Source organism: Vipera berus (genome assembly GCF_964194415.1).
Source record: "Vipera berus genome assembly, chromosome: 11".
Classification (NCBI taxonomy): Eukaryota; Metazoa; Chordata; class Lepidosauria; order Squamata; family Viperidae; genus Vipera; species Vipera berus.
The window spans coordinates 14,920,798-14,942,217 of record NC_138214.1 but is presented as its reverse complement, the minus strand read 5'-3'; the positions used below and the strand labels follow the sequence as shown (position 1 = coordinate 14,942,217).

The 21,420-nt window shown below is 42.1% G+C and overlaps 1 protein-coding gene across 1 annotated transcript in view; it reads left to right on the top strand.

Moving 5' to 3' along the window:
* CAPN6 (calpain 6) overlaps window positions 1-21,420 on the top strand; it is a gene marked incomplete at its 5' end in the record, with an annotated part of 56,233 nt that overhangs the window by 15,658 nt on the left and 19,155 nt on the right. The window contains 6 exons of the mRNA XM_081336778.1: window positions 12,440-12,571; window positions 13,275-13,483; window positions 14,333-14,525; window positions 16,999-17,192; window positions 17,761-17,838; window positions 19,017-19,212. Of these exons, the coding sequence (XP_081192904.1) occupies window positions 12,440-12,571; window positions 13,275-13,483; window positions 14,333-14,525; window positions 16,999-17,192; window positions 17,761-17,838; window positions 19,017-19,212 (1,002 nt within the window). The remainder of the gene's footprint in view (window positions 1-12,439; window positions 12,572-13,274; window positions 13,484-14,332; window positions 14,526-16,998; window positions 17,193-17,760; window positions 17,839-19,016; window positions 19,213-21,420) is intronic.

Below are 21,420 nucleotides of genomic sequence, written 5' to 3'. Positions count from 1 at the left end.
CATTGCCTCCTTTCTAGAGCTGAGAGAAAGGGACTGGCCCAAGGTCAATGAGTTGACTTTGTGCCTAAAACAGAGTTACTGTTGTGATTCAGGGTCAGCCTGTGGGTTCGGCAGTTGGGTCGGACGACTCAGAGGAGGAGGAGAGGGGTGTTGAAGAGCTTGCTGAGGGGGGTGGAGAGCTTGCTGATGAGAGCCCTCAGCCAGGCCCCTCCCACCTGGTCATGACGCAGACCCAGCTGTGTGAGCCTGACAGCATGGATGAAGATGACCCACAGCTGGCCCTGTTCAAGGACGCCCGATGCAGGAGGCAGTCAATCAGGAGTAAACAGAGGAAGGCAATGGGGCACCTCGGAAGGAGGCAGAGAGAAGCCATGCCCTGAACTGTATAAAAGGGGAATGTGTGGGAGGGCTGGTTTGGTAAAGGCAACCGCTTAAATAGCTCCTGTTTCATGGTTCGTGTCTTGTTTTGCTCTGTTTTATGTTAATAAATTTAGCAGGCTTAGTTCCAGCCTCTTGCCGTTTGTAAAGGGGTTGTCCCTGCCTTTTCTGCAGGGCCGGTAGCAGGCTGGTACAGAACAGTTACAGCCTCTCTAATTTCTAGTTTGGTGCCTTAACCACTATACCAAACTGGCTCTCATGTTCTCTGTGTATTCAACGTTTTCCCCTTAAATGTGAAACTTACATTTCTTTCTGTTAAAGGGCATCTTGTTCATCTCAGCCCTGTGTATCAACACGTCTAGATTAGACTCTCAATGTGTTGTTCTGACCTCCCAGTTTTGTGACACCCATACATTTGATAATCAGCCATCAGTTCCATCATCAAGATCATTAATAAAAATGTTGAATAAAACCAGCCCAATGACACCCACGAGGTAACTGTTCTCCAGCTTGACTCAGAGCCACTAATGCTAATTCTTTGGAAGTCAAAATGACCACTCCGTTATATACTTATCATCCCTCCAATGTTAACCTTTCAGATATGCAGATCATTGTTTTTAAGAAAAAGAAACGGCTGGGTGAAGTTGTTAAAAACACAAATGTATATCATATCTGCAAAAAGATTCCATACACAACATCTGGCCAATTTCATGAGAATAGAATGCAGGCGTCGGCTGTTACAGAGGCAATTTGCATCCTGCATGAGCAGTTTATGATCCTCTAAATCATGTTTGCTATCTCCAACACTCTTCTCCAGTGGTCCTGTCAGTTGGGGCTACTGGAAATTACAGCTCAACATCTGGAAAAATCAAGATTTTTCCCTTCTTTCTAAGCAGAATTCTGGTTGTTGTGGTTTGAATCTAGTTAGTTCTGGGCTCTGATTGAAATGTTCCTTTAGGAGAAAAAATCCGCCCCCCAAAGTTGTTGCCTTGTAAGTAAAATTGAAATAATGTTAATGTCAAGGATTCCTGTGTTATTTTCATTCTTTTCTCCAGAAACAAAGAGCTAGAGTGGGCTTAGGTGAAATTTGTGCTTGTTAAAAATCAGGAGTAATTTCCAGAATTTTTGGTTCTAAGATAAACAGATGGAAGCATTGTATTAAATATAATTTTAAACATGTGGGTTGGATGGCAGGGGTACTTTTTTTCCCCATGACTTATAACTAAATCGGGACCAGAGATTCCATTGATATATACGGTAGTTATTAAATTAAACTTGCCCAGTCTTATAAGCTCTTGATTTCCAATAGTGGCGAATATCTGTAGCTCAGGCATAGGATGAGGATGAAGTTTTATTCTCAAAGCTTGTGGGTTGGTTTCCAAATGTTTCAGTACCAGGCTAGGTATCGACTTCAGCGGAGTTGAGGGAATGTCAGTGTTGTTCTACTTATAAGGGCTTTGTGTGGTCTGTAGGTCTTGTGATGGAAGCGTCATATCAGGTGATCCACAACTGAAACATCACAAGATCCATCAGAAGACCCATCACTTGGGTCAGGTGAGGGTCTTGTAATGGGTCTTGTGGTGGGGAGACCCATCACAAGACCCTCACGTGATGTGATTGACGCCTGGTCCCTCACAAGACCCTCACCTGATGTTACTCTCCCATCACATGACCTGTTGACCACATGAAGCCCTTATAAACAGAAGAACACCAACACTGACATCCCCTAACTCCATGGTGGTGAACCTATGGCACGGGTGCCACAGGTGGCACACAGAGCCCTCTCTGTGGGCACGCACACCATCAGCCCAGTCCTAGGCCTTCAGCTGGGTTTTATAAAACCTTTTCGCTTTAGGCCTTCACTGCTGTATGCAAAAAAAGAAAAAGGTTCAATCAATCAATCAATTTCAACTTCTCACTGGAAAAAAAAATCTCTCGCAAAGTTGGAATTGATTGTTTGAACTTTTTAGTCCCACCCAGTCTGCCGTTACCACCGCAGCCACGCCCACCTAATGGGCCATGCCCACCTGGCACCCGATGATACATAAGTGGGTTTTGGGTTGCAGTTTGGGCACTCGGTCTCTAAAAGGTTCGCCATCACTGCCCTAACTCCACTGAAGATGTTACCTAGCCTGGTAATGAAATGTTCAGTAACCAACCCACAAGCTCGGAGAACAAACATCCACCCTCAAGCTTTTTGATTCCTCAAGTTATGGCATTGGTTAAATACGTCATGGGGTCATTAAGTGAATTTGGATTTCCCCGTTGACTTTGCTTGTTGGAAGGCATCTGGGAAGGTTGCAAATGGTGGTCACATGACCCCCTGGGAAGCGACAACCAGGTTGCCAAGTGCCTGGATTTTGATCGCGTGACCGGAGATGCTATGACAATCGTAAGTGCAAAAACTGTTTGTAAGTCATTTATTTTAGTGCAGTTATCACCTTGAACAGTCACTAAACAAACGGTTGTAAGTCAAGTCAAATTCCTGAAACTGTCCAGGGCTACAACCAGGTATGGTGGAATGGGATCATTCCAAGATATTGCAATCATTTCAAAATTGTATTTTTGTATTCCACAGCCATTTTGAGCTGGAAACACTTTATTTTGTGCTCGATGGAGCTTCATAATGATAAAAAAAACCCACTTCCCACTCACACTGAATCACAGAATCACAGGGCTGGAAGGGATCTTGGAGGTCTTCTAGTCCAACCCTCTGCCCGATGCAGGAGGCCTTATACAATCCCAGACAAATGGTTGTCCAAACATTTCTTGAAAACCTCCAACAATGGAGCACCCACAACTTCATGAGGCAAGGTGTTCCACTGATTAATTGTTGTCACTGTCAGAAAATTTCTCCTTAATCCTAGGCTGGATCTCTCTTTAATGATCTTCTGCCCATTTTTGTTTGGCACTTGGAATCAGTGTTTTGAGCTCAAAATAGGGCCTTAATTTTAATTTCCATTTAACATGTTCCACATTTGAAATATTGTACATGCCAGCATAATGGTACCACCCAAAGAGAATTCCGTCCACTACACCGACAGAAATATAGTTTAATTAGGAACAGAAGCAGATTGCAGGACTCAACTCTTATAAACAGGCGTTTATAAGAAAGGATAAAGAGGTAAAGTATATAAGATAGAGGCTGGAATTTCTGCAATGGGAACAGACTAAACACGAAGCGTTGCAACATCTTTCTGGATTAATGGAAAAATGTTCTTTATCACTGAAGTGACAAAGTGGATTCAGTGTCCTCTGATGAAGAGAAATGTTTAACTCCATCCTTCGGTGCAGGAAAACTGTTACATTTCATACACACGCAAAAAGAAATAGAGAAATTAGGGATTATTTTGCCAGCTGGATAAAAAATTGATGTCTGTGCGTCTGGATGTTTTAATTGGCCTCTCTGTGCTGTATGAGGCTATTGAATGGCCAAAGTTGGTATTATGTGCACTAACTAATAAAGGCTTAAAGAAGAATTTTTCCCTGTCCTCCATGCTAGAACCCAAATTTGGGATTTTTCATGCATGAAAGAGTGAGCTACGGGCTTTCCTTCTGGGTAGAAATTCAGATCTAGTTATGAAAATAATATTGTTGGTTTTAGGAGGATGACATTATGGTTACAAATCCAGCCACAGATCTCTCCAATAACATCTAGGGATCCATAACATCTTGAGAGGTTTAGATGTCCTGATAGACCACCACTTAAGTATGAGCCAGCTGTCCCAAAGGTCCTTTTCCAGGAGGCATCTGGACTTCCTTGTTTTTCTTTGAAGATATTTCGCTCCTCATCCAAGAAGCTTCCTCAGCTCTGACTGCATGGTGGGGCTGCAGCAGGAACCTTCCCAATAAGTTGTTTTTAGGACTGAAAGGCTATTTGTACAGAACAGCCTTCCGTTACGCAACTCTTTGAAGAGACACTGATTTCAGAATCCATTCCATCTCTGACTAATTAGCCGGTGAATGCTACAATGAGCTCCAAGCCCAGCTTTACAAGTTGGAGTTGAGTTTTGCTGCAACAGAACCTCTCCTGTCATCTGACAAATGGAGAAGGAGAGAGAGAGAAGGGTACTAAACTGGCAGCAAAAACGTATCAGTTAACTCCATTCCTGGAAAGGCCTCACCAGACAGCAGAGTAACGAAGGAATAAAGCTTAGTAGCGTCTCAAAAGCTGAACAATGCGGAGAAATGCAACAGTGGGACATTCCTGATGTTTCTCATTCATCCGCCATCAATAATAGTCAACCACTGAATGACCAGGTTTCTTCCAAGCATGCTGGAAGGTTAATTGAATGTCCTAATAAAATCATAGGAAGACAACATTCTGGCAAAAGTGCAACCAGTGGTACTTCTCACTTACCTCCACAGAGATCAGAATTAAATAGTATATCCAGCCGTTAAGAATGCAGGAGACCCCCCCCCCAAAAAATCCAGTTTTTTGTCATTCATTTTGATCCATAATTTCATTAATATTTTTTTTTTAAAAAATCTGGTTTTAAAAAAAAACCTTTGAAGGTAGCATCCTCCAGGTTACAGGTAGTCCTTGACTTACAACAATTCGTTTAGTGACTGTTTGAAGTTACAACTTTGAAAAAAGTGACTTTTGACTGTTGTTCACATTTACACCATCGCAGCATCCTGATGATCCCATGATCCAAATTCAGACGCTTGGCAACTGGCTCCTATTTATGACAGTCGCAGCATCTCCGGGTCATGTGATCCACCTTTTGTGATCTTCTGACAAGCAAAGTCAATGGGGAAAGCCAGATTCACTTAACAACCATGTTGCTAACTTGACAACTGCAGTGATTCACTTAACCAGCGTGGCAGGAAAATGTTCTGTCCCAGCCTACGTGAGTCCTTGTTATGCTCACAAGGAGGAAACCCCTCTTTCAAGAAACAGGCAGGAACTGCAAGAAAAAACCAACCCCTTTTATTATTCACAGACCTGAGTCAAATGTCCAAGGCAAACAAACACAGTCCACAGAAACTCGATCCTCAACACGAACAGTTGCCTTCGGCAACCAGCACCTGTCACACCTTACCTTTTATAATTCAGCCAAGGCGTGGCTTCCTAATGCCTTCTCCTTTGCCTTTGGAGCTGCCCCATTGCATTCCTCTGTCCTACTCACTTCTCTTGCCTGCGCTTTCGTGCATCCGAGATTTGTCCCAACTGTTCTTCATCACTGTCTAACTCAGACTCCCAGCACAGCTGTGTCTCTGCCTGAGCGTGAGTAGAGGGGCCAGGCTCCTCATCCGACTGTAAGTCTTGGAGCTCCTCAGAGCCTTCATCCTACTCTAATGTCACTCCAGGCCCTTCCTCCTCATCAGATTCCTGAGAGTCAGCTGCCGGATCCACTGGCTGGTGAGGAATCACAACAGAAAGGTCGTAAGAGGAGGCAAAACTCACTTACTAACAGAAATTTGAGGATCAATTGTGGTTGTAAGTTGAGGACTAGTGGGTCTGGTGGTGAGAAAGCATTGCCTCCTGACCCAAGTAGGCAGGCCCCATTGCTGCTGCCTCTCCCAGGATATAGAAGTCATCAGTACGTCAAAGCGAGCCTCCTAATTTCACCATTGACTGCTTTTTCGCTCTTGGGCACTTTCCATGTGGTTTAGTAGAAGGAGGTGTGTAATGGCACAAGGAAGAGAGGTGAGAAAAAAAGGCCATGATGTTTACTTTGAAAGCTTACAATAAACTTCAAAAAAACTCAGAGCTTGCCTCAAGTCCTGCTAAAGTCATAAAAGCAAAATAAATGTCAACATAAAACCAAACAGATTTAATTATCTGCTTTCAAAGTCCTCCTTTTCTATTTTCTTTTTTTACAATGGCCTGGCTGAGGAATTCTGGGAGTTGAAGTCCACAAGTCACAAAAGGGCCAAGTTTGAAGACCCCTGGGTTAGATCAAAAAGCATCTGAGAAAGAGTTGCAAAAAAAAAGTATTTCCTACATTTTTCCTTCTGAAATTCACAGCATAGCAATTTGTAGGGTTTATTGTGTTGTTGTTGTTGTTATTTTGCTTTTTATTCCCCGTCCAACTAAGCTCCGGGATTTTTCATTTTCTGCAAGCCACTTAGGAGGACATCAACATAGACTGCTGAACGATTAGTGAGGTGCACAGTGTGGTCTCCAAGTTGACAGATGGCAAATCCTGTGATACAAAGCCAGAAGCTAGTTTCAACACACTAAGCTAGTCAGCATGGAAGAATCCATAACTTTTTAGATCACACTCCCATCTGTGATCATGGGCTGTTTTCATCCAAAGTCTCATTTGTCATCTCTGCGACTTTAACTCTGATTGTGATTGGGCAAGGAAAGTTTGAAAAATCTCCACGCACCACAAGTTCCATAAATCTAACCATCCTGTGTATAACTTTGAAAAACATGTAATATTTAGAGCCCTGGTGGCGCAGTGGTTAGAATGCAGTACTAATTCTGCTGACTGCAATTCGGCTGTTCAATCCTGACGGGCTCCATCCTTCCGAGGTCAGTAAAATGAGGACTCAGATTGTTGGGGGCAAAATGCTGACTCTGTGAACCACTTAGAGACGGCTGTAAAACACTGTGAAATGGAATATGTCTAAGTGCTGTTGCTATTGCTATTTATGTCATCAACCATTACAAATAGTTAAGCATTTACTCTAAAGAAAAATTCCACTCCAAAATTTAGCACATTGATTAAGTGATTATTTTGATTTCACTCAATCACAATTTTTCTTCTACGGATAGTCCGTAGTTGAGTGACCACAATCGAGGCTGGCAACTCAGTCAGTAAGTGAACTAGTTGTTAAATGAAACTCCAACCGTATTGATCTTACGAAAGCTTTTCTTTGCTTTACAGACCTGAGAAGGTCATCAATGCGATGGTTGTAAAGTTAGTTGATCAACCCTGTCATAACTGCAAAAAGTCACTAAATGAGGAAATTGCTAAATGAGGATTACCTGTATACAGATAGTCCTCGACTTCTTACAATGGTTTGTTTAGTGGCTGTTCAAAGTTACAACGGCATTGAAAAAAAGGGATTTACGATTGTTTTTCACACTTAACGACCATTGCAGCATTCCCCCGTGGTCAGGTGATCAAAATTCAGACGCTTGGCAACTGACTCGTACTTAGGACTGTTGCGGTGTCCTGGTGTCATGTAATCACTTTTTGTGACCTTCTGACAAGCAAAGTCAGTGGGGGGAAGCCAGATTCACCTAACAACCGTGTTACTAACTTAACAACTGCAGTGATTCATTTAACACCTCCCCTTCCTAGCTGAAGTAGAGAGACTAAAAGAAATTGCGAGGAATTCTCATAAAAAGATGAAAATACCAGGTCGGAATAAAGGCTGCCGCAGAAGAGATGCATACTAATTTATGGACACGTGTTTCGTGTTTATTTTCCTGTTCTTGATCGTTGCCACCTGCCTTAAAGAAATAATGAATGCACCTTGGCCAATTATTAAAGTGTCCTTGAGTCAAGTTGATGTATGAATATGAACTGAAAGACTGGGGTTGGGGTTAGGGGAGAATATTTGTGTTAATCAATCTTTTGTGTGGAAGCAGCGAGGGCGGAGAGTAATCTTTCGATGCCAAATTATGCCGTTTGCTTTCCTGAGAACAGTCAATTAAAGGGTTTAATTTTAAGAAGAGGGAGAAACGATGCTGTGATGCAAGCTATTTAGATGCTTATGTTCCCAAAGAATCTAGCATTGACTTGATTTTCCGAGGTTGGTTTTGCAAGATGGAGAAATGTCAAACAACCCCAAAGCTCCTAAAATTCGGCCCTGTAAAATTTGCTCATGGTTTTGATTAATTCCTGTTGCCTTGACAAACAGCCTGGAAGAGGAAGAATAAGTTGGAAAAATGCCAAGACAGCTGGAAGCTTTTAAATATTACAGTCTTTTGTGGGTTTTGGACTATTTCACTGCCCTTTAAAACCAAACTCCTTTTCCACACTCCAAGCTCTACTTCTGGATGTAGGGATTGATCCAGCCAGAGCCTCCGTTCTTCCTATCTTCTTAGTGAATTTAATTCAGTTTTTTTTTCTTTGTTCTATTACTTTCGTGGCTTCAGATTCTAGAGCTGAGAATTAAAAAGTCGTATTTTCCTGAAAACTGCCCTAATAACATATATTAACTGAAGTCACATATCAATACAAATTACAGTTTCCTTTAATTATGGTTTTTCGAACAAATTTTATTTAACAAATAATACTTAATTACAGGTTTTGGTTTACACAGGTAGTCCTCAGTGCACGACTGTTTCTTTAGCGAACATTTGAAATTACAATGGAAAATTACAATGACTTGCAGTCGGTTCTCACACTTAGGATGGTCACAGCATCCCCATCCTCAGATGATTTGGGTTCTTGGTATTTATGACAGTTGCAGCATCCTGGAGTCATGTGACCTTCGTCTGAGACCTTCCCAGCCAGTTTCTGATAAGGGGAGGGAGGGAGGGAGGGAGGGAGGGAGGGAGGGGAAGAGAAGAGAGGGAGGAAGGAAGGAAGGGGAAGACAGGGAGGGAGGAAGGGAGGAAGGAAATACAAAGCAGGAGAAGAGGGAAGGAAGAAAGAAGAAAGGAAGGGAAAAGAGGAAGGAAGGAAGGAAGGAAGGAAGGAAGGAAGGAAGGAAGGAAGGAAGGAAGGAAGGAAGGAAGGAAGGAAGGAAGGAAGGAAGGAAGGAAATACAAAGTGGAAGGGATGGAGGGAGAAAAGGAAGGAAGGAAGGAAGGAAGGAAGGAAGGAAGGAAGGAAGGAAGGAAGGAAGGAAGGAAGGAAGGAAGGAAGGAAAAATGAGAGGGAAGTAGGAAGGAAGAAGGAATGTAATACAAAGCAGGAGAGAGAGAAAGGAGGAAGGAAGGAAAGCCAAGTCAATGGGGATGGATGGATAGGAAGGAAGGAAGGAAGGAAGGAAGGAAGGAAGGAAGGAAGGAAGGAAGGAAGGAAGGAAGGAAGGAAGGAAGGAAGGAATCTCTCCCCAGAGACTTTGTGATTTCCACATTTATGTCACTCAGGAAACTGTTGGTCTGGAGATAGAGTGATTGTGATTGTGAAAGCTCTTTTCCTCCTTTTTTATTTTATTTTATTTAAAACATGGATACTTATGCCACTGAGTTTATTTTGCTTGTTTTGCTTTGCTTTTGTTTTGATTACTCTGCTCTTCTGCTCTGTTATATCCTTCATATCCTTTACCCTGTCTATGTATGACATTGAGTTGATGGCACGTAATCAAAAATATGAGCTGAACCAAAGAAAGGTACGAAGGTTGAGTTCCTTGCTTGTTCTTTCTCCTTCGAATGCTCCTGGTGATCAAACTGATAAAAAGGAAGTGTAGCCAGTTTTGGATCTTCACCTCAAATATATTTAACCCAGCTATTTAACCTGTAATAGTTCAAAAGACGGATAATTACGCTACATAATTGTTGACAGTGTAACTTTGGGGGCCCAAGGCTGATAATGCTGCCATATTCTAATCCCTTAATTTTTCTCCTTCCATTTTTTTTTTTTTGAAAATTTACAGATAAAAGTTCAGGTCTAAATCATGGCCTTGCAGGAACCCAAATTCTGAATCTTCCAGTAGAGACTAAGGTTCCTTAAAAATCCAATAGAAAGAAAACCAGGTCTTATTTTTATTCATACAACATCTGCCAGGAAATGAAGCTTCGAGTATTTTGAGTGCCCGTCAGATTCTTACTGCATTGCTTCGTGTATCCTCTTTTCACAGTATATATGAAATCTTACGTAACTGCGAAAGTCAGCAAAAGCAGAGGTAATTATGGTTCTGTGTTTATTTGCTTTGGCCCTGTCGCTCAGTGAGCTTTAAAACCACATCCACATGCAGAGCTGTCCGTCATGATGACCTCTGGGCCTGTCTGGCTCAAAGTGGCGAGAGGATCCAGACAAGAGTTCCCATCTAAATGATGGTTCAGCTCTGTTCTTCTGGCAAGAGGCAGCGAGTAAGATATACAACTTCTCTGAACGGTTCAGAAGTTGAGCGTGTTTGATTCAAGCATGGGCGAGCATCCAATATCAACTGCCAGACAAGCAAAAACATATTTTGGAACTTGAGCTCTGATTGTGTCAGGCATTGGGTAAGAAAAACCATCTCGAGAAAAGAAGGGACATTGAAAAACAGAGCATTTCTAGAGGGTATAACTGGGGTGGGGGGAACAAAAAGTCCTCAGTAGATACAAGATGTTTTCTACTTTACTAAGAATCGTGGAAAAGACGTAGACTATGAACTGTCTATAGACAAGGATGTTATTTTGATCTTGCATGGCACAGGGTCTCCTGCTTGAGTAGGGGGCTGGACTAGAAGACTTTCAAGGTCCCTTCCAACTCTGTTATTCTGCATTCTGTATTCTATTGTGATGTTTTGTCTCATCAAAGTTTGCAGCAAAATGAGCACTAGCATTTATAAGTGTGTTTGTTCATTCATCAAAACCTCCTCAAAACATTCTGGGGAAAGTATCATCTTGAGAGTCCACCTGACAGGTGAAAGCCACCACCCTGATTGGCTTTGGACAAGAATGGAATGTCTTGTCTGGGTGAATTTGTCCTGGTGAGTTTGAGTGGATTGAAGTCAGTTTTTTTCAGAAAGGAGTTATTAAGAATGTTCTTCAATTCTTTTCAACGTTGATCCTTGGTTCTGACTTCTCCGTATGTAACGAAGAGGGAAAACTCTCAATGCTACTCACTCCGGAAAAGAGAGGTGGTCTTTTGCGTGTCCCATCCCAAGAGGTCATGCTACTAAAAGAAGGAAGTGTCAAGTACCTCCTCCCTGGTAAACCACTGGCAGAAAGGGTTTTCTCTGGAGTGAAGCCGCTGGAGACAGCATACCTACCTGTCTCTTCCCAGGAGCATGGGAAGATATAGTAGCAATAGTAGCAAATATCTGTAGCTCAGGTGTAGGATAAGGTGGAGGTTCATTCTCCGAGCTTGTGGGTTGGTTTCTGAACATTTCGTTACCAGGCCAGGAAACATCTTCAGCAGAATTTAGGGGATGTCAGTGTCTGTGTTCTTCTGCTTATAAGGGCTTTGTGTAATCAGTAGGTTTTGTGATGGATCTTGTGATGGGTCAGGTGTGATCATCACCTGATGTGACCCACACCTGAACATCACAAGACCCTCACCTGGCATGACTTCCCCATCACAAGACCTACTGACCACACAAAGCCCTTACAAGCAGAAGAACACCAACACTGACATTCCCTGAAGATGTTCCCCTGCCTGGTAATGAAATGTTTGGAAACCAACCTGCAAGCTCGGAGAACGAACCTCCACTTTCAAGGTATAGTAGGTTGTGAGAAGAGGACTTGGAGATACCTCATGGGAATAAGTGGAGACTCAACCACATTGTCTATCTATGAACAGACCACAATGGAGACCGCACAACTCAGTTGTTAAGCAAAGCGGTCATTAAGTGAAACTATGACTGTGGTTATGATTTCAATTTTTTTAAAAAATTCCATTTATATCCCGCCTTTCTCCGAAGACTCAGGGTGGCTTACAAGCTTAGCAGTAGCCTTCATTCTATGTATATGCCTGCTTATTAGGGCTTTCACACACACCCCAAGTGGCATTATTACAAAGTCAGCTTAATTGCCCCCAACAATCTGGGTCCTCATTTGGCTTTCCTTTGTTTTAGAGATCTGTGAAGGTGAGGATTGCCCTTACAAGCTGCACCCCCTGTTCCAAACTCACTTCTGGAATGCCTGTTTGATGGATTTTTATTATTCTGTTGGGTTCAAACAATGGAGTGCTCTTTAACTGCATTATTGTAGGAGATGGCCGGTCTGAGCCTGAGGGAGGGGTCAAGCAAGTCATCAGTCTCAAGTCGCTTTGCACCCACAAGACATCTAAGTCCAGCCCACTTGAATTCTGTTGACTCTTATCTACCAGCAATATGTTTTGACTGTTAGTAGTTCAGATTCTTGTAGAAAATGTTAACATGCCTTAAACCTGTATTCCTTTGAACCGTCTAGGATCCTTAGCCAAATTAAGGAGCCTACTAGTGATTAATCTAGGAGATATCAACCAGCCCATTTTTTTTGTATGCTTTATTCTCACAGGAGTTCTGTGAAGATCCACAGCTGACCGTAAATGGAATCAGTTCCCATGATTTACATCAAGGGAGCCTAGGAAACTGCTGGTTTGTGGCTGCTTGTTCTTGCCTCGCTCTTCGGAAGACGCTGTGGCAGAAGGTACTCCTCTGGAGCCATAAATGTTGCATTCCTTGGTTAAAATTTAAACATGGTGTTCCAAGCCACACCACTTTGGGGATGGTGGCCTCAGGCATGCCCCAGAACCTTCACGTCAAAACAAGTTGCATCCTCCTCACACCATAACAATACATATTGCTGTTGGTTTGTGTTTTGGTCTAGCATTGGATTTCTCAACATTGGTGACTTGTAAGACAGATGGACTTCAGCTTTGAATGTCTTCCAATTCCATTGCTGCCTGGGGAATCCCAGGAGTTGAAGTCCACACATCTTAAATGTTGACAAGGTTAAGACACGTTGCTCTGTAAAATGGGAGTGGAGTAAGATGAAAAGAGTTTGTGGTGGGTCAATTCCCTTCCTGCAAATTTTAGCAATTGATTCAGGAGAATCCAGATATTTCTGATTTTCTTCTCCAGAAAAACCTGGATCAATTTGTAGTTAATCCAAGGAGGAATATGGAGAAGGTGCCCATCTGTACCGTTAATGGGCATCTTTTATGTAGTTTTATCTGAGAGGGATGCTTATCTCCTATCATAAATAGTCTGTTAGTTGCAGCTTCCACTTATATGTATGTAAATACTTCCTGAAATAAACAAATTGATCTCTGACTCACCAATGAATATTTTCAGTCCTATATTTGTAGTACTTTATTTTCAGGGTTTTGTTTTGTTTTTACATATTGTAGGTGATCCCAAATATTAAGGAACAGGACTGGGACCAAAAGAGACCAGAGAAATATGTTGGAATATTTCATTTCCGTTTCTGGTGCTTTGGGGAATGGATTGATGTGGTCATAGATGACCGATTGCCAACTGTAGACAACAAGCTGATCTACTGCTCTTCTAAGGACCCCAATGAATTCTGGAGTGCTCTTCTGGAGAAAGCTTATGCAAAGTATGTGATGATTAATAAGGCATAATTGCAGTTCTGTCAGCCACACAGATAAGATTTCTGAATACGGGGATATTCGTAGGCATTGTTCTCTTCTACAAGGACCTTGAAGTGTGTTCATACTAGGTAAAGGTAAAGGTTCCCCCGCACATGCGTGCTAGTCGTTTCCGACTCTAGGGGCCGGTGCTCATCTCCGTTTCAAAGCCAAAGAGCCAGCGCTTGTCCGAGGACGTCTCCGTGGTCATGTGGCTGGCATGACTAGATGCCAACGGTGCACGGAACGCTGTTACCTTCCCACCGGAGTGGTCCCTATTTTTCTACTTGCATTTTTACGTGCTTTTGAACTGCTAGGTTGGCAGAAGCTGGGATGAGTAACAGGCACTCACTCTGTTACGCGGCACTCGGGATTCGACCCGCCAAACTGCCGATCTTCTGATCGACAAGCTCAGCGTCCTAACCCACTGAGCCACCGCGTCCCTGTGTTCACACTACTCCCTCCCTATTTCAGATCCATTCCAGTATAAAGAGCATAGTTTTAGAAGTGGTAGAAGAGGATTAAAGGAGGATGAATACTGCAGGCAAAGCAAACAAATAGCTGTTCTATTATTGCGTGATATTTTCATGGCAATTCATTACTACACGATCTTCCATCGCCGTGTAGATCTAGAGATTTATATTTGGAAGAACATTTCTGCAAGCTTAGAGTCCTTCTGAAGTCCCACCCACTTTACTGTCCCTTCCGTTGTGCAGGAACCCTTAGAGAGTTCAAGAAGGTCAGGTGTAGTTACGGGAAAATATATAACAAAACCTCATTCACTGTGCTTCTGAAACTCTGTGTCATGTCCTCTCTAGGATGGCAGGTTGTTATGAAGCCTTGGATGGGGGCAGCACAGCCGAGGCAATTGTCGATTTCACAGGAGCTGTAACAGAATCCATAAACCTAATTGATGGTAATTACGACTACAGTATCATTGAGCAGGTGAAACTCTTTAGAGAATTGCTGAAAGTTCATAAAAGGGGAGGATTGATCAGCTGCTACATCATGGTAAGTGCACAGAGAGCAAGCTGTGATGTGTCCTTTGGTCTGTCTCTGATTCCGTATCAAACTGTCAGCCCCATAAGGTAGACCAGAGTAGGAAGGCAAAAACTCCCTTTGTTGAGATTGGCTCTAATAACAAAATCTTGTAAGCCTGATTGTGCTGCACTTTCTCCTCCTCCTTATACACAAGTGATTTAGGAAAGTGTTTGCCCGAGCCATTCCTGAATGTTATCGTTTATCTAATTTGTGGACAAATCGTTAATGGACTCCAAATTGCTAGTCGTAAATGACTTAATTTCTCCCACCTCAATTCAAACTGACCACTCTGGTGCCACAAATTTCTCTGGAAAAGGGATTCAAGAGAGATGCTGTGTGGCCAATATGTCCTTCTCTGCCATCTTCTCCGCAAAAGATTTTATGGGACTATAAATTTGGAAAGGACAACAGGGAGGCTTCAGTAATACTGAAGTCAGTTGAGAGGGCACCATAGAACATCTCCAGATCTCCTCTAGGGCTTGTTCTGTAGACACACTAGGGTGTTTTGTTGTTGTTTTTTCCTGGAGACAAATCCTTATGGGAAGGATCTGAGGTGAAGAGAAATTTGGAAACCAGCAATGCAGCCATCATGTCTCCTGAAATGTGGTTGACCTTTGTAGATATGTCTACTCCCCTTTGGAATGGGACAAAATATGAGTAATTCTTGGATCAGATCTTAGAGATAATTAAAATGAGACATATCCAAGCATGCTGTGTCATCCATTCATGTTCTTGTTTACTTCCCATGTGCATAATCAACTTCAGAGAGAGGGGGGGGAGGTGTCTTTCTACATGCCCTCACTGGCTGTGAGTAAATAAGGACTTAATGGTGACCTTGTAAAATCCTGAAGTGCAAGATTAGAACAAAAACAAAACCCAGCACAAAAGCCATCTACGTTGCATCAGATTAAAGATCCTACAACAGCCAACCAAATGCTCCAAGAAGCCCTATCAGCCAATTCTTGCCCCAGTCCTGAACCATTGATTGTTGTCTGCAATTCAGCCATACTATGTAGCATCCGAGAGCAATCATTAGGTCAGGTACAATTGTTTAATGCCTAAGACTGGTATACCTAAGTTTGACATCTGGCTGAAATCAATGAGCCCTGGAACTTCATTCACTCAAAAGTTTTATCTGTGGGAGAGGAAAAAAAAATCTAAACACATCTTCAGAATGCAGCATTTTTCCACGACTTCCTTAACCTCATGAGTGGAAATAAGGATGGGGTGGAATAACATGGTTCTTACTTACTCTGCACTAATTAATTCCCAAATAGAATGGCACAGATTACAAGCATGATGCACTGCAGAAATGTACATCAATTAACATTGAAAACCTGACTGAATTGAATTGAATTATTTTATTTTATTTGGTTCATATCCACTTATTCCATATGACCTCTCCCCATCATAAGAAATCTATTTCTTTTGGCATGTAATTTTCTCTAGTACATGGTTTTATAGTGTTCCACAGGAAATGTTTCTTTGGTGGTTTTTGCGTACCCTGTTTTGTGTAAACTCTCTAATAAGAATCTTCTCTATTGGTGGATCATGTCATTTTACTCTAAAAGAAAACCATGTTGTCAGCTTCAAGCTTCTATATCCCTAAAAGGATCCCCCTACTCCATTTCTGGTATAGGATATTCCATGGATTAGTCCAGAGGTCCCCAACCTTTGGGGCACCAGGGACCAGTTCCGTGGAGAGAGGTTTTTCCACAGACCGGAGGGTGTGTGGTTTTGTGTGCTGCCTGCATCCCACAGATGGGACTTTGCTTGTTTGTGCGGACCGGTTGCTGGCATGCCGTGGCCCGGTACCGGTCCATGGACTGGGAATTGGGGACCCCTGGATTAGCCTACTTATTTCATGCACCAAGCTTACCAGAGGATCTGAGTAAGTGTTTACTACTTGTTTTAGTTGGGAGATCATTCATTGTCTCTGCTGAAGAATATTCATGAGGCATAGTTCATTTCATAGCAAAAGGAGACCTCTACTTCTGAGAGAATATAATAAAGATTTTTAAAAAATCCCCAAATAAAGTATTAAGGTAACAGAATGACAACTGTGATACCATATACCAAAAGAGCAATTCTATCCCTTTGAGTTTTCCTTCTAATCACATATCAACATGCATTCGAGACTTACTTAAAAGAACACAGTGGAGTTGATGCGTGTAGATGTGTTTGTGTTTCTACATCTGAAACCCATCTTGAGTGTATCCCTGAACAGAACTTCTCAGGTTTGACTGATATGTGTCATTAGCAAGTTCTGGAGGTTCTTATCATATCTTAAGAGGCATGTGAGAGCAGTAATACCCCATTTAGCCCTTGAGTAAATAATAGCATACAGTCAGATGGAGCAATATCTAGAAGAGGTTACTATTGATGCGAGAAACCAATAACCACAATGAAAGTTGGCATTAATTTGTGCTTGTCTTATGCCTAGCCTTCATCCCTCAGTGATTTTGAAGTAGAGACTGACATGGGCTTAGTCAAAGGTCATGCGTATTCAGTGACATCTATCCTGAAAATGTCTGTTGGACAGAAGCACCTGTGCGGTGGAAAGTCTGAGAAATTCTTCATGATCCGATTAAGGAATCCTTGGGGAAAAAAGGAATGGAATGGAGCATGGAGTGATGAGTAAGGAATCCATATTTTAAGAATGATAAGAAGCATTAGAATCAAGATGACGTGAAGTGTTAATACCACTTTGCAATGCCTTGGTAAGACTACGCTTAGAATATTGCATCCAGTTTTGGTCGCCACAATGTGAAAAAGATATTTAGACTCTAGAAAGTAGGCAGAGAAGAGTGACAAAGATGATTAGGGGATGGAGGATAAAACATATGAAGAACGGTTGCAGGAATTGGGAATGTCTGGTCTAGTGAAAAGAAGGACTAGGGGTGGCATAATAGCAGTTTTCCGATATCTCAGGGGTTGCCCCAACGAAGACGGAGTCAAGCGCTCCTTCAGGGGCAGACTTTTGATAGCCCACTGAAAGCAAAGCAAGTTTTTTTGTCCCTAGTTTCCTTTTATAAAGTTTATTGGAAAGACCAGGTTCAAGTTGCAGAAATTTCAGCAAATGCATTACTTTCACTTTTAGAGCCCAATTTATTCTTCAACTAGTGCAGCTGAACATTAAGTGCACTTGTATTTTAAAAAATGAATAAAATAGGCATTTAACTTTTTTCCCCTTTTCTTTTTTTAGGTCTGAGGAATGGAAAAAAGTGAGCAAATCAGAGCGCACAAGATTAGGTCTCACCCTTGAAAATAATGGAGAATTTTGGTGAGCTCAATTATTCAATCCATGTCCATGTCATATTTAGTTTTGCTTCCAACAATCCTTAGTGGTATTATCTTCTCTGCACAAGAAACTATATTTTTTCCTGGTACAAGTTCCCATAATTCATTCATTCATTCATTCATTCATTCATTCATTCATTCATTCATTCATTCATTCATTCATTCATTCATTCATTCATTCATTCATTCTCTCTTCTATGCCATTCAGCTTCTAACTGCACAGAACAGTGAACTTAGAAATAAGCAGAAAACTCAAAACTCAACACTCAACAGCATAGTGATACTAACCCACTTGAGTAGATTCTCACCCTTAACATTCCTCAAACGTTCCTCAAACGTTCCCTTCCCAAATCCATCTTTTTTATTTAATTACAAAAACACATCTGGGACGAGGTAATTCAGTGTACAATAGCAAGCTGTGCCACAAGTGGGACACCATTCTTGAGAAGACTCTGCTGTGAGTTTTCTACAGATGGGACTCCTTTGGAGACACAATCTTTATCAGGCTCTTTCTCCGATCTTACCAGATGGGAAGATTCGGTGGAGAAGAGGCCATCTCAAAGATGGCTGGGCCTTGAGCCATGAAGGGTTTTTATATTTAGTTATGTAAGAAAAAATAAGATGACTGTTCATGGCAGAGAATCCTAGCTGTTGAGTAGCAACAGAGGACCCTTTGGTATTTTATTTGCCTGTTCTGGGATGAGGGGGGACATGATAGCAGTGTTCCAATATCTCAGGGGCTGCCCCAAAGAGGAGGGTGTCAAGCAGTTCTCCAAAGCGCCCAAAGGCAGGACAAGAAGTAATGGATGGAAACTAATCCTTCAATTCTACGTGGGGAAAAACCCGAATGACCATTTCGCGGGTGTTTGTATGTGGATCTTTGGTCATTCGGGTTTTTCCCCGCGTAGAATTGAAGGTGTAGGAGCAACGTTTCGACGGAATCCCATCCGTCATCCTCAGGCTGGTGAAGGAAGCTGAAGCCACCATGTAGAATTGGAGGTATCAGGGCAACGTTTCGATGAAATCTCATCCGTCATATATATAGTGGGGGATGTTATTTTTACAGTATATGAAAAAAGAAACATTCTCTACTCACCCACCTGTCCTTAATTAAATAATGTGCTTAGGGTTTATTTTCTTTTTTAACGCTCTTTGGGTCAGGATGACATTTGAAGACTGGTGTAAAAACTTTACTGATGTGGACATCTGCCGGATTGTGAATACCTCTTTCTTCAGCATCCATAAGACCTGGGAAAAGAAAATGATGCGTGGAGAGTGGACCAAGAATCCAGATCCCTTGTTAAATCGCTCTGGAGGGTGTTTAAACCACGAAGCCACCTTTCTCCAAAACCCTCAGGTTTTCTTATAATTTATATTTGATTCATACATTGTTTGGGTCTTCTGTGGGCATAAGTCTAAACCCAAAAATATTTGTTGTTCCAATATTTGAGGGGCTCCTGCAATGATGAGGGGGTCAACTTATTTTCCAAAGACTAGAGGGCAGGACAGGAAACGATAGATAGATAGATAGATAGATAGATAGATAGATAGATAGATAGATAGATAGATAGGTAGGTAGGTAGGTAGGTAGGTAGGTAGGTAGGTAGGCAGGCAGGCAGGCAGGCAGGCAGGCAGGCAGACGATAGATAGATAGATAGATAGATAGATAGATAGATAGATAGATAGATAGATAGATAGATAGATAGATAGGTAGGTAGGTAGGTAGGTAGGTAGGTAGGTAGGCAGGCAGGCAGGCAGGCAGGCAGCAGGCAGACGATAGATAGATAGATAGATAGATAGATAGATAGATAGATAGATAGATAGATAGATAGATAGATAGATAGATAGGTAGGTAGGTAGGTAGGTAGGTAGGTAGGTAGGTAGGTAGGTAGGTAGGTAGGTAGGCAGGCAGGCAGGCAGACAGGCAGGCAGGCAGGCAGGCAGAAAGACAGACAGACAGACGATAGATAGATAGATAGATAGATAGATAGATAGATAGATAGATAGATAGATAGATAGATAGATAGATAGATAGATAGAATGATAGATAGATAGATAGATAGATAGATAGATGATAGAATGAATACAGGACTTGACCTGACATAGTATAAGACAAGGTAAAACTGTTTTGGGGTTTTGATGTGCTTGTATTTACATCATGTTAATTTATTAGAAACGGCAAATGTAACTACCTCTTATGCATGTAATATTTAGATCCATGCTGCCATTCTTTGTTTTTTTTTAAAAAGCAAAATGCATTCAGAGCATGTACATAAGTGCACGTAGCACTGTGCACATCTCTTTAAAGCAGCTATGTCTTAGGATTGCACAGCCACCCCCATGACTAACACGCATTCAGAATCCAGCAGTAAATCCTGTAAGGTTTTTTAGGGGTGAGGGAATTTTTTGCATACGCATAAGCTAGAAGTTCACTTTTGAAGTTGTGACTAGGATATATGCATTTATCTCCTGAAATCTCTTTTCCACTCATCCTCAGTTTGGCAGTACCTATATTCCTTTGGACATGGTCCATAATACTGGTCCATAATTTGTTCCACTGGTTTTCGTATCAGCACTGCTTTTATGCATTGCATGGTTTAAAATTCTGCAAAAATATTGCACTTAACACATATCCAAAGGATCATGGAATCATAGAATTCTAGGACTGAAAGGGACCTTGGAGGTCTTCTAGTCCAATCCCCTGCTCAAGTCAGGAGTCCTTATACTATCTTAGATAAATGGTTGTCCAATCTACTCTTGAAAATCTCCAGTGATGGAGCTCCCAAAAACTCAGGAGGCAACACTTAGACCAGGGGTGTCAAACTCAATTTCATTGAGGGCCACATCAGCATTGCGGTTGCCCTCAGGGGACCGGGTGGGTATGGCCAGGGTGTGCGTGGCCTACTGGGTGGGCGTGGTTAGAGTGCATATGGCCTACTGGGTGGGCGTGGCCAGCTCTACATCATTGGCATCAAGGGTGCCTATGGGGGCCTGGGCAGGAGTGGGACAGATCTGGGGGTCTCTGGCAGAAGGAGGGTCTCTGGGCCAGGGCCAAGGCAGTGGGGGCCATTCCCTCACTGTTTCCAGGATGGCTTTGTGGGCCAAATGAAACCACTTCGCAGGCCGGATCCGGCCCCTGGGCCTTGTGTTTGACATGTCTGACTTAGACCGATTCTCTCTCCAGATACTGTGCAATTTCTAAAACTATTTCAGTATTATTTATCTGCAATGATCTGCATTGTGACATTTGGAGAAATTAAGCTTCTGGTGACTAAGTTCCATCAGAGGTTTTGGGATCAAAGTTCCCAAAGATCAGATTTCACTACCAATTTTCCTTATTTGAAAGTAGGCACCCATCATTTTTATCTATCAACTATCCCAAAGATAAGCAGTGATCACTTCAGCACCTTTAAAATGAATAAAACTGGCACAGACAACTAATCCTTGAGTTTCATCCTACAGGTTGAACTTTGATCTGCCTCCTAGGATTGCCCTATATCACTACATTTGTCTACAAAACATCCCTGGAGCTAGGTTAGGTACATATTTCTGGCATTCCACCTTC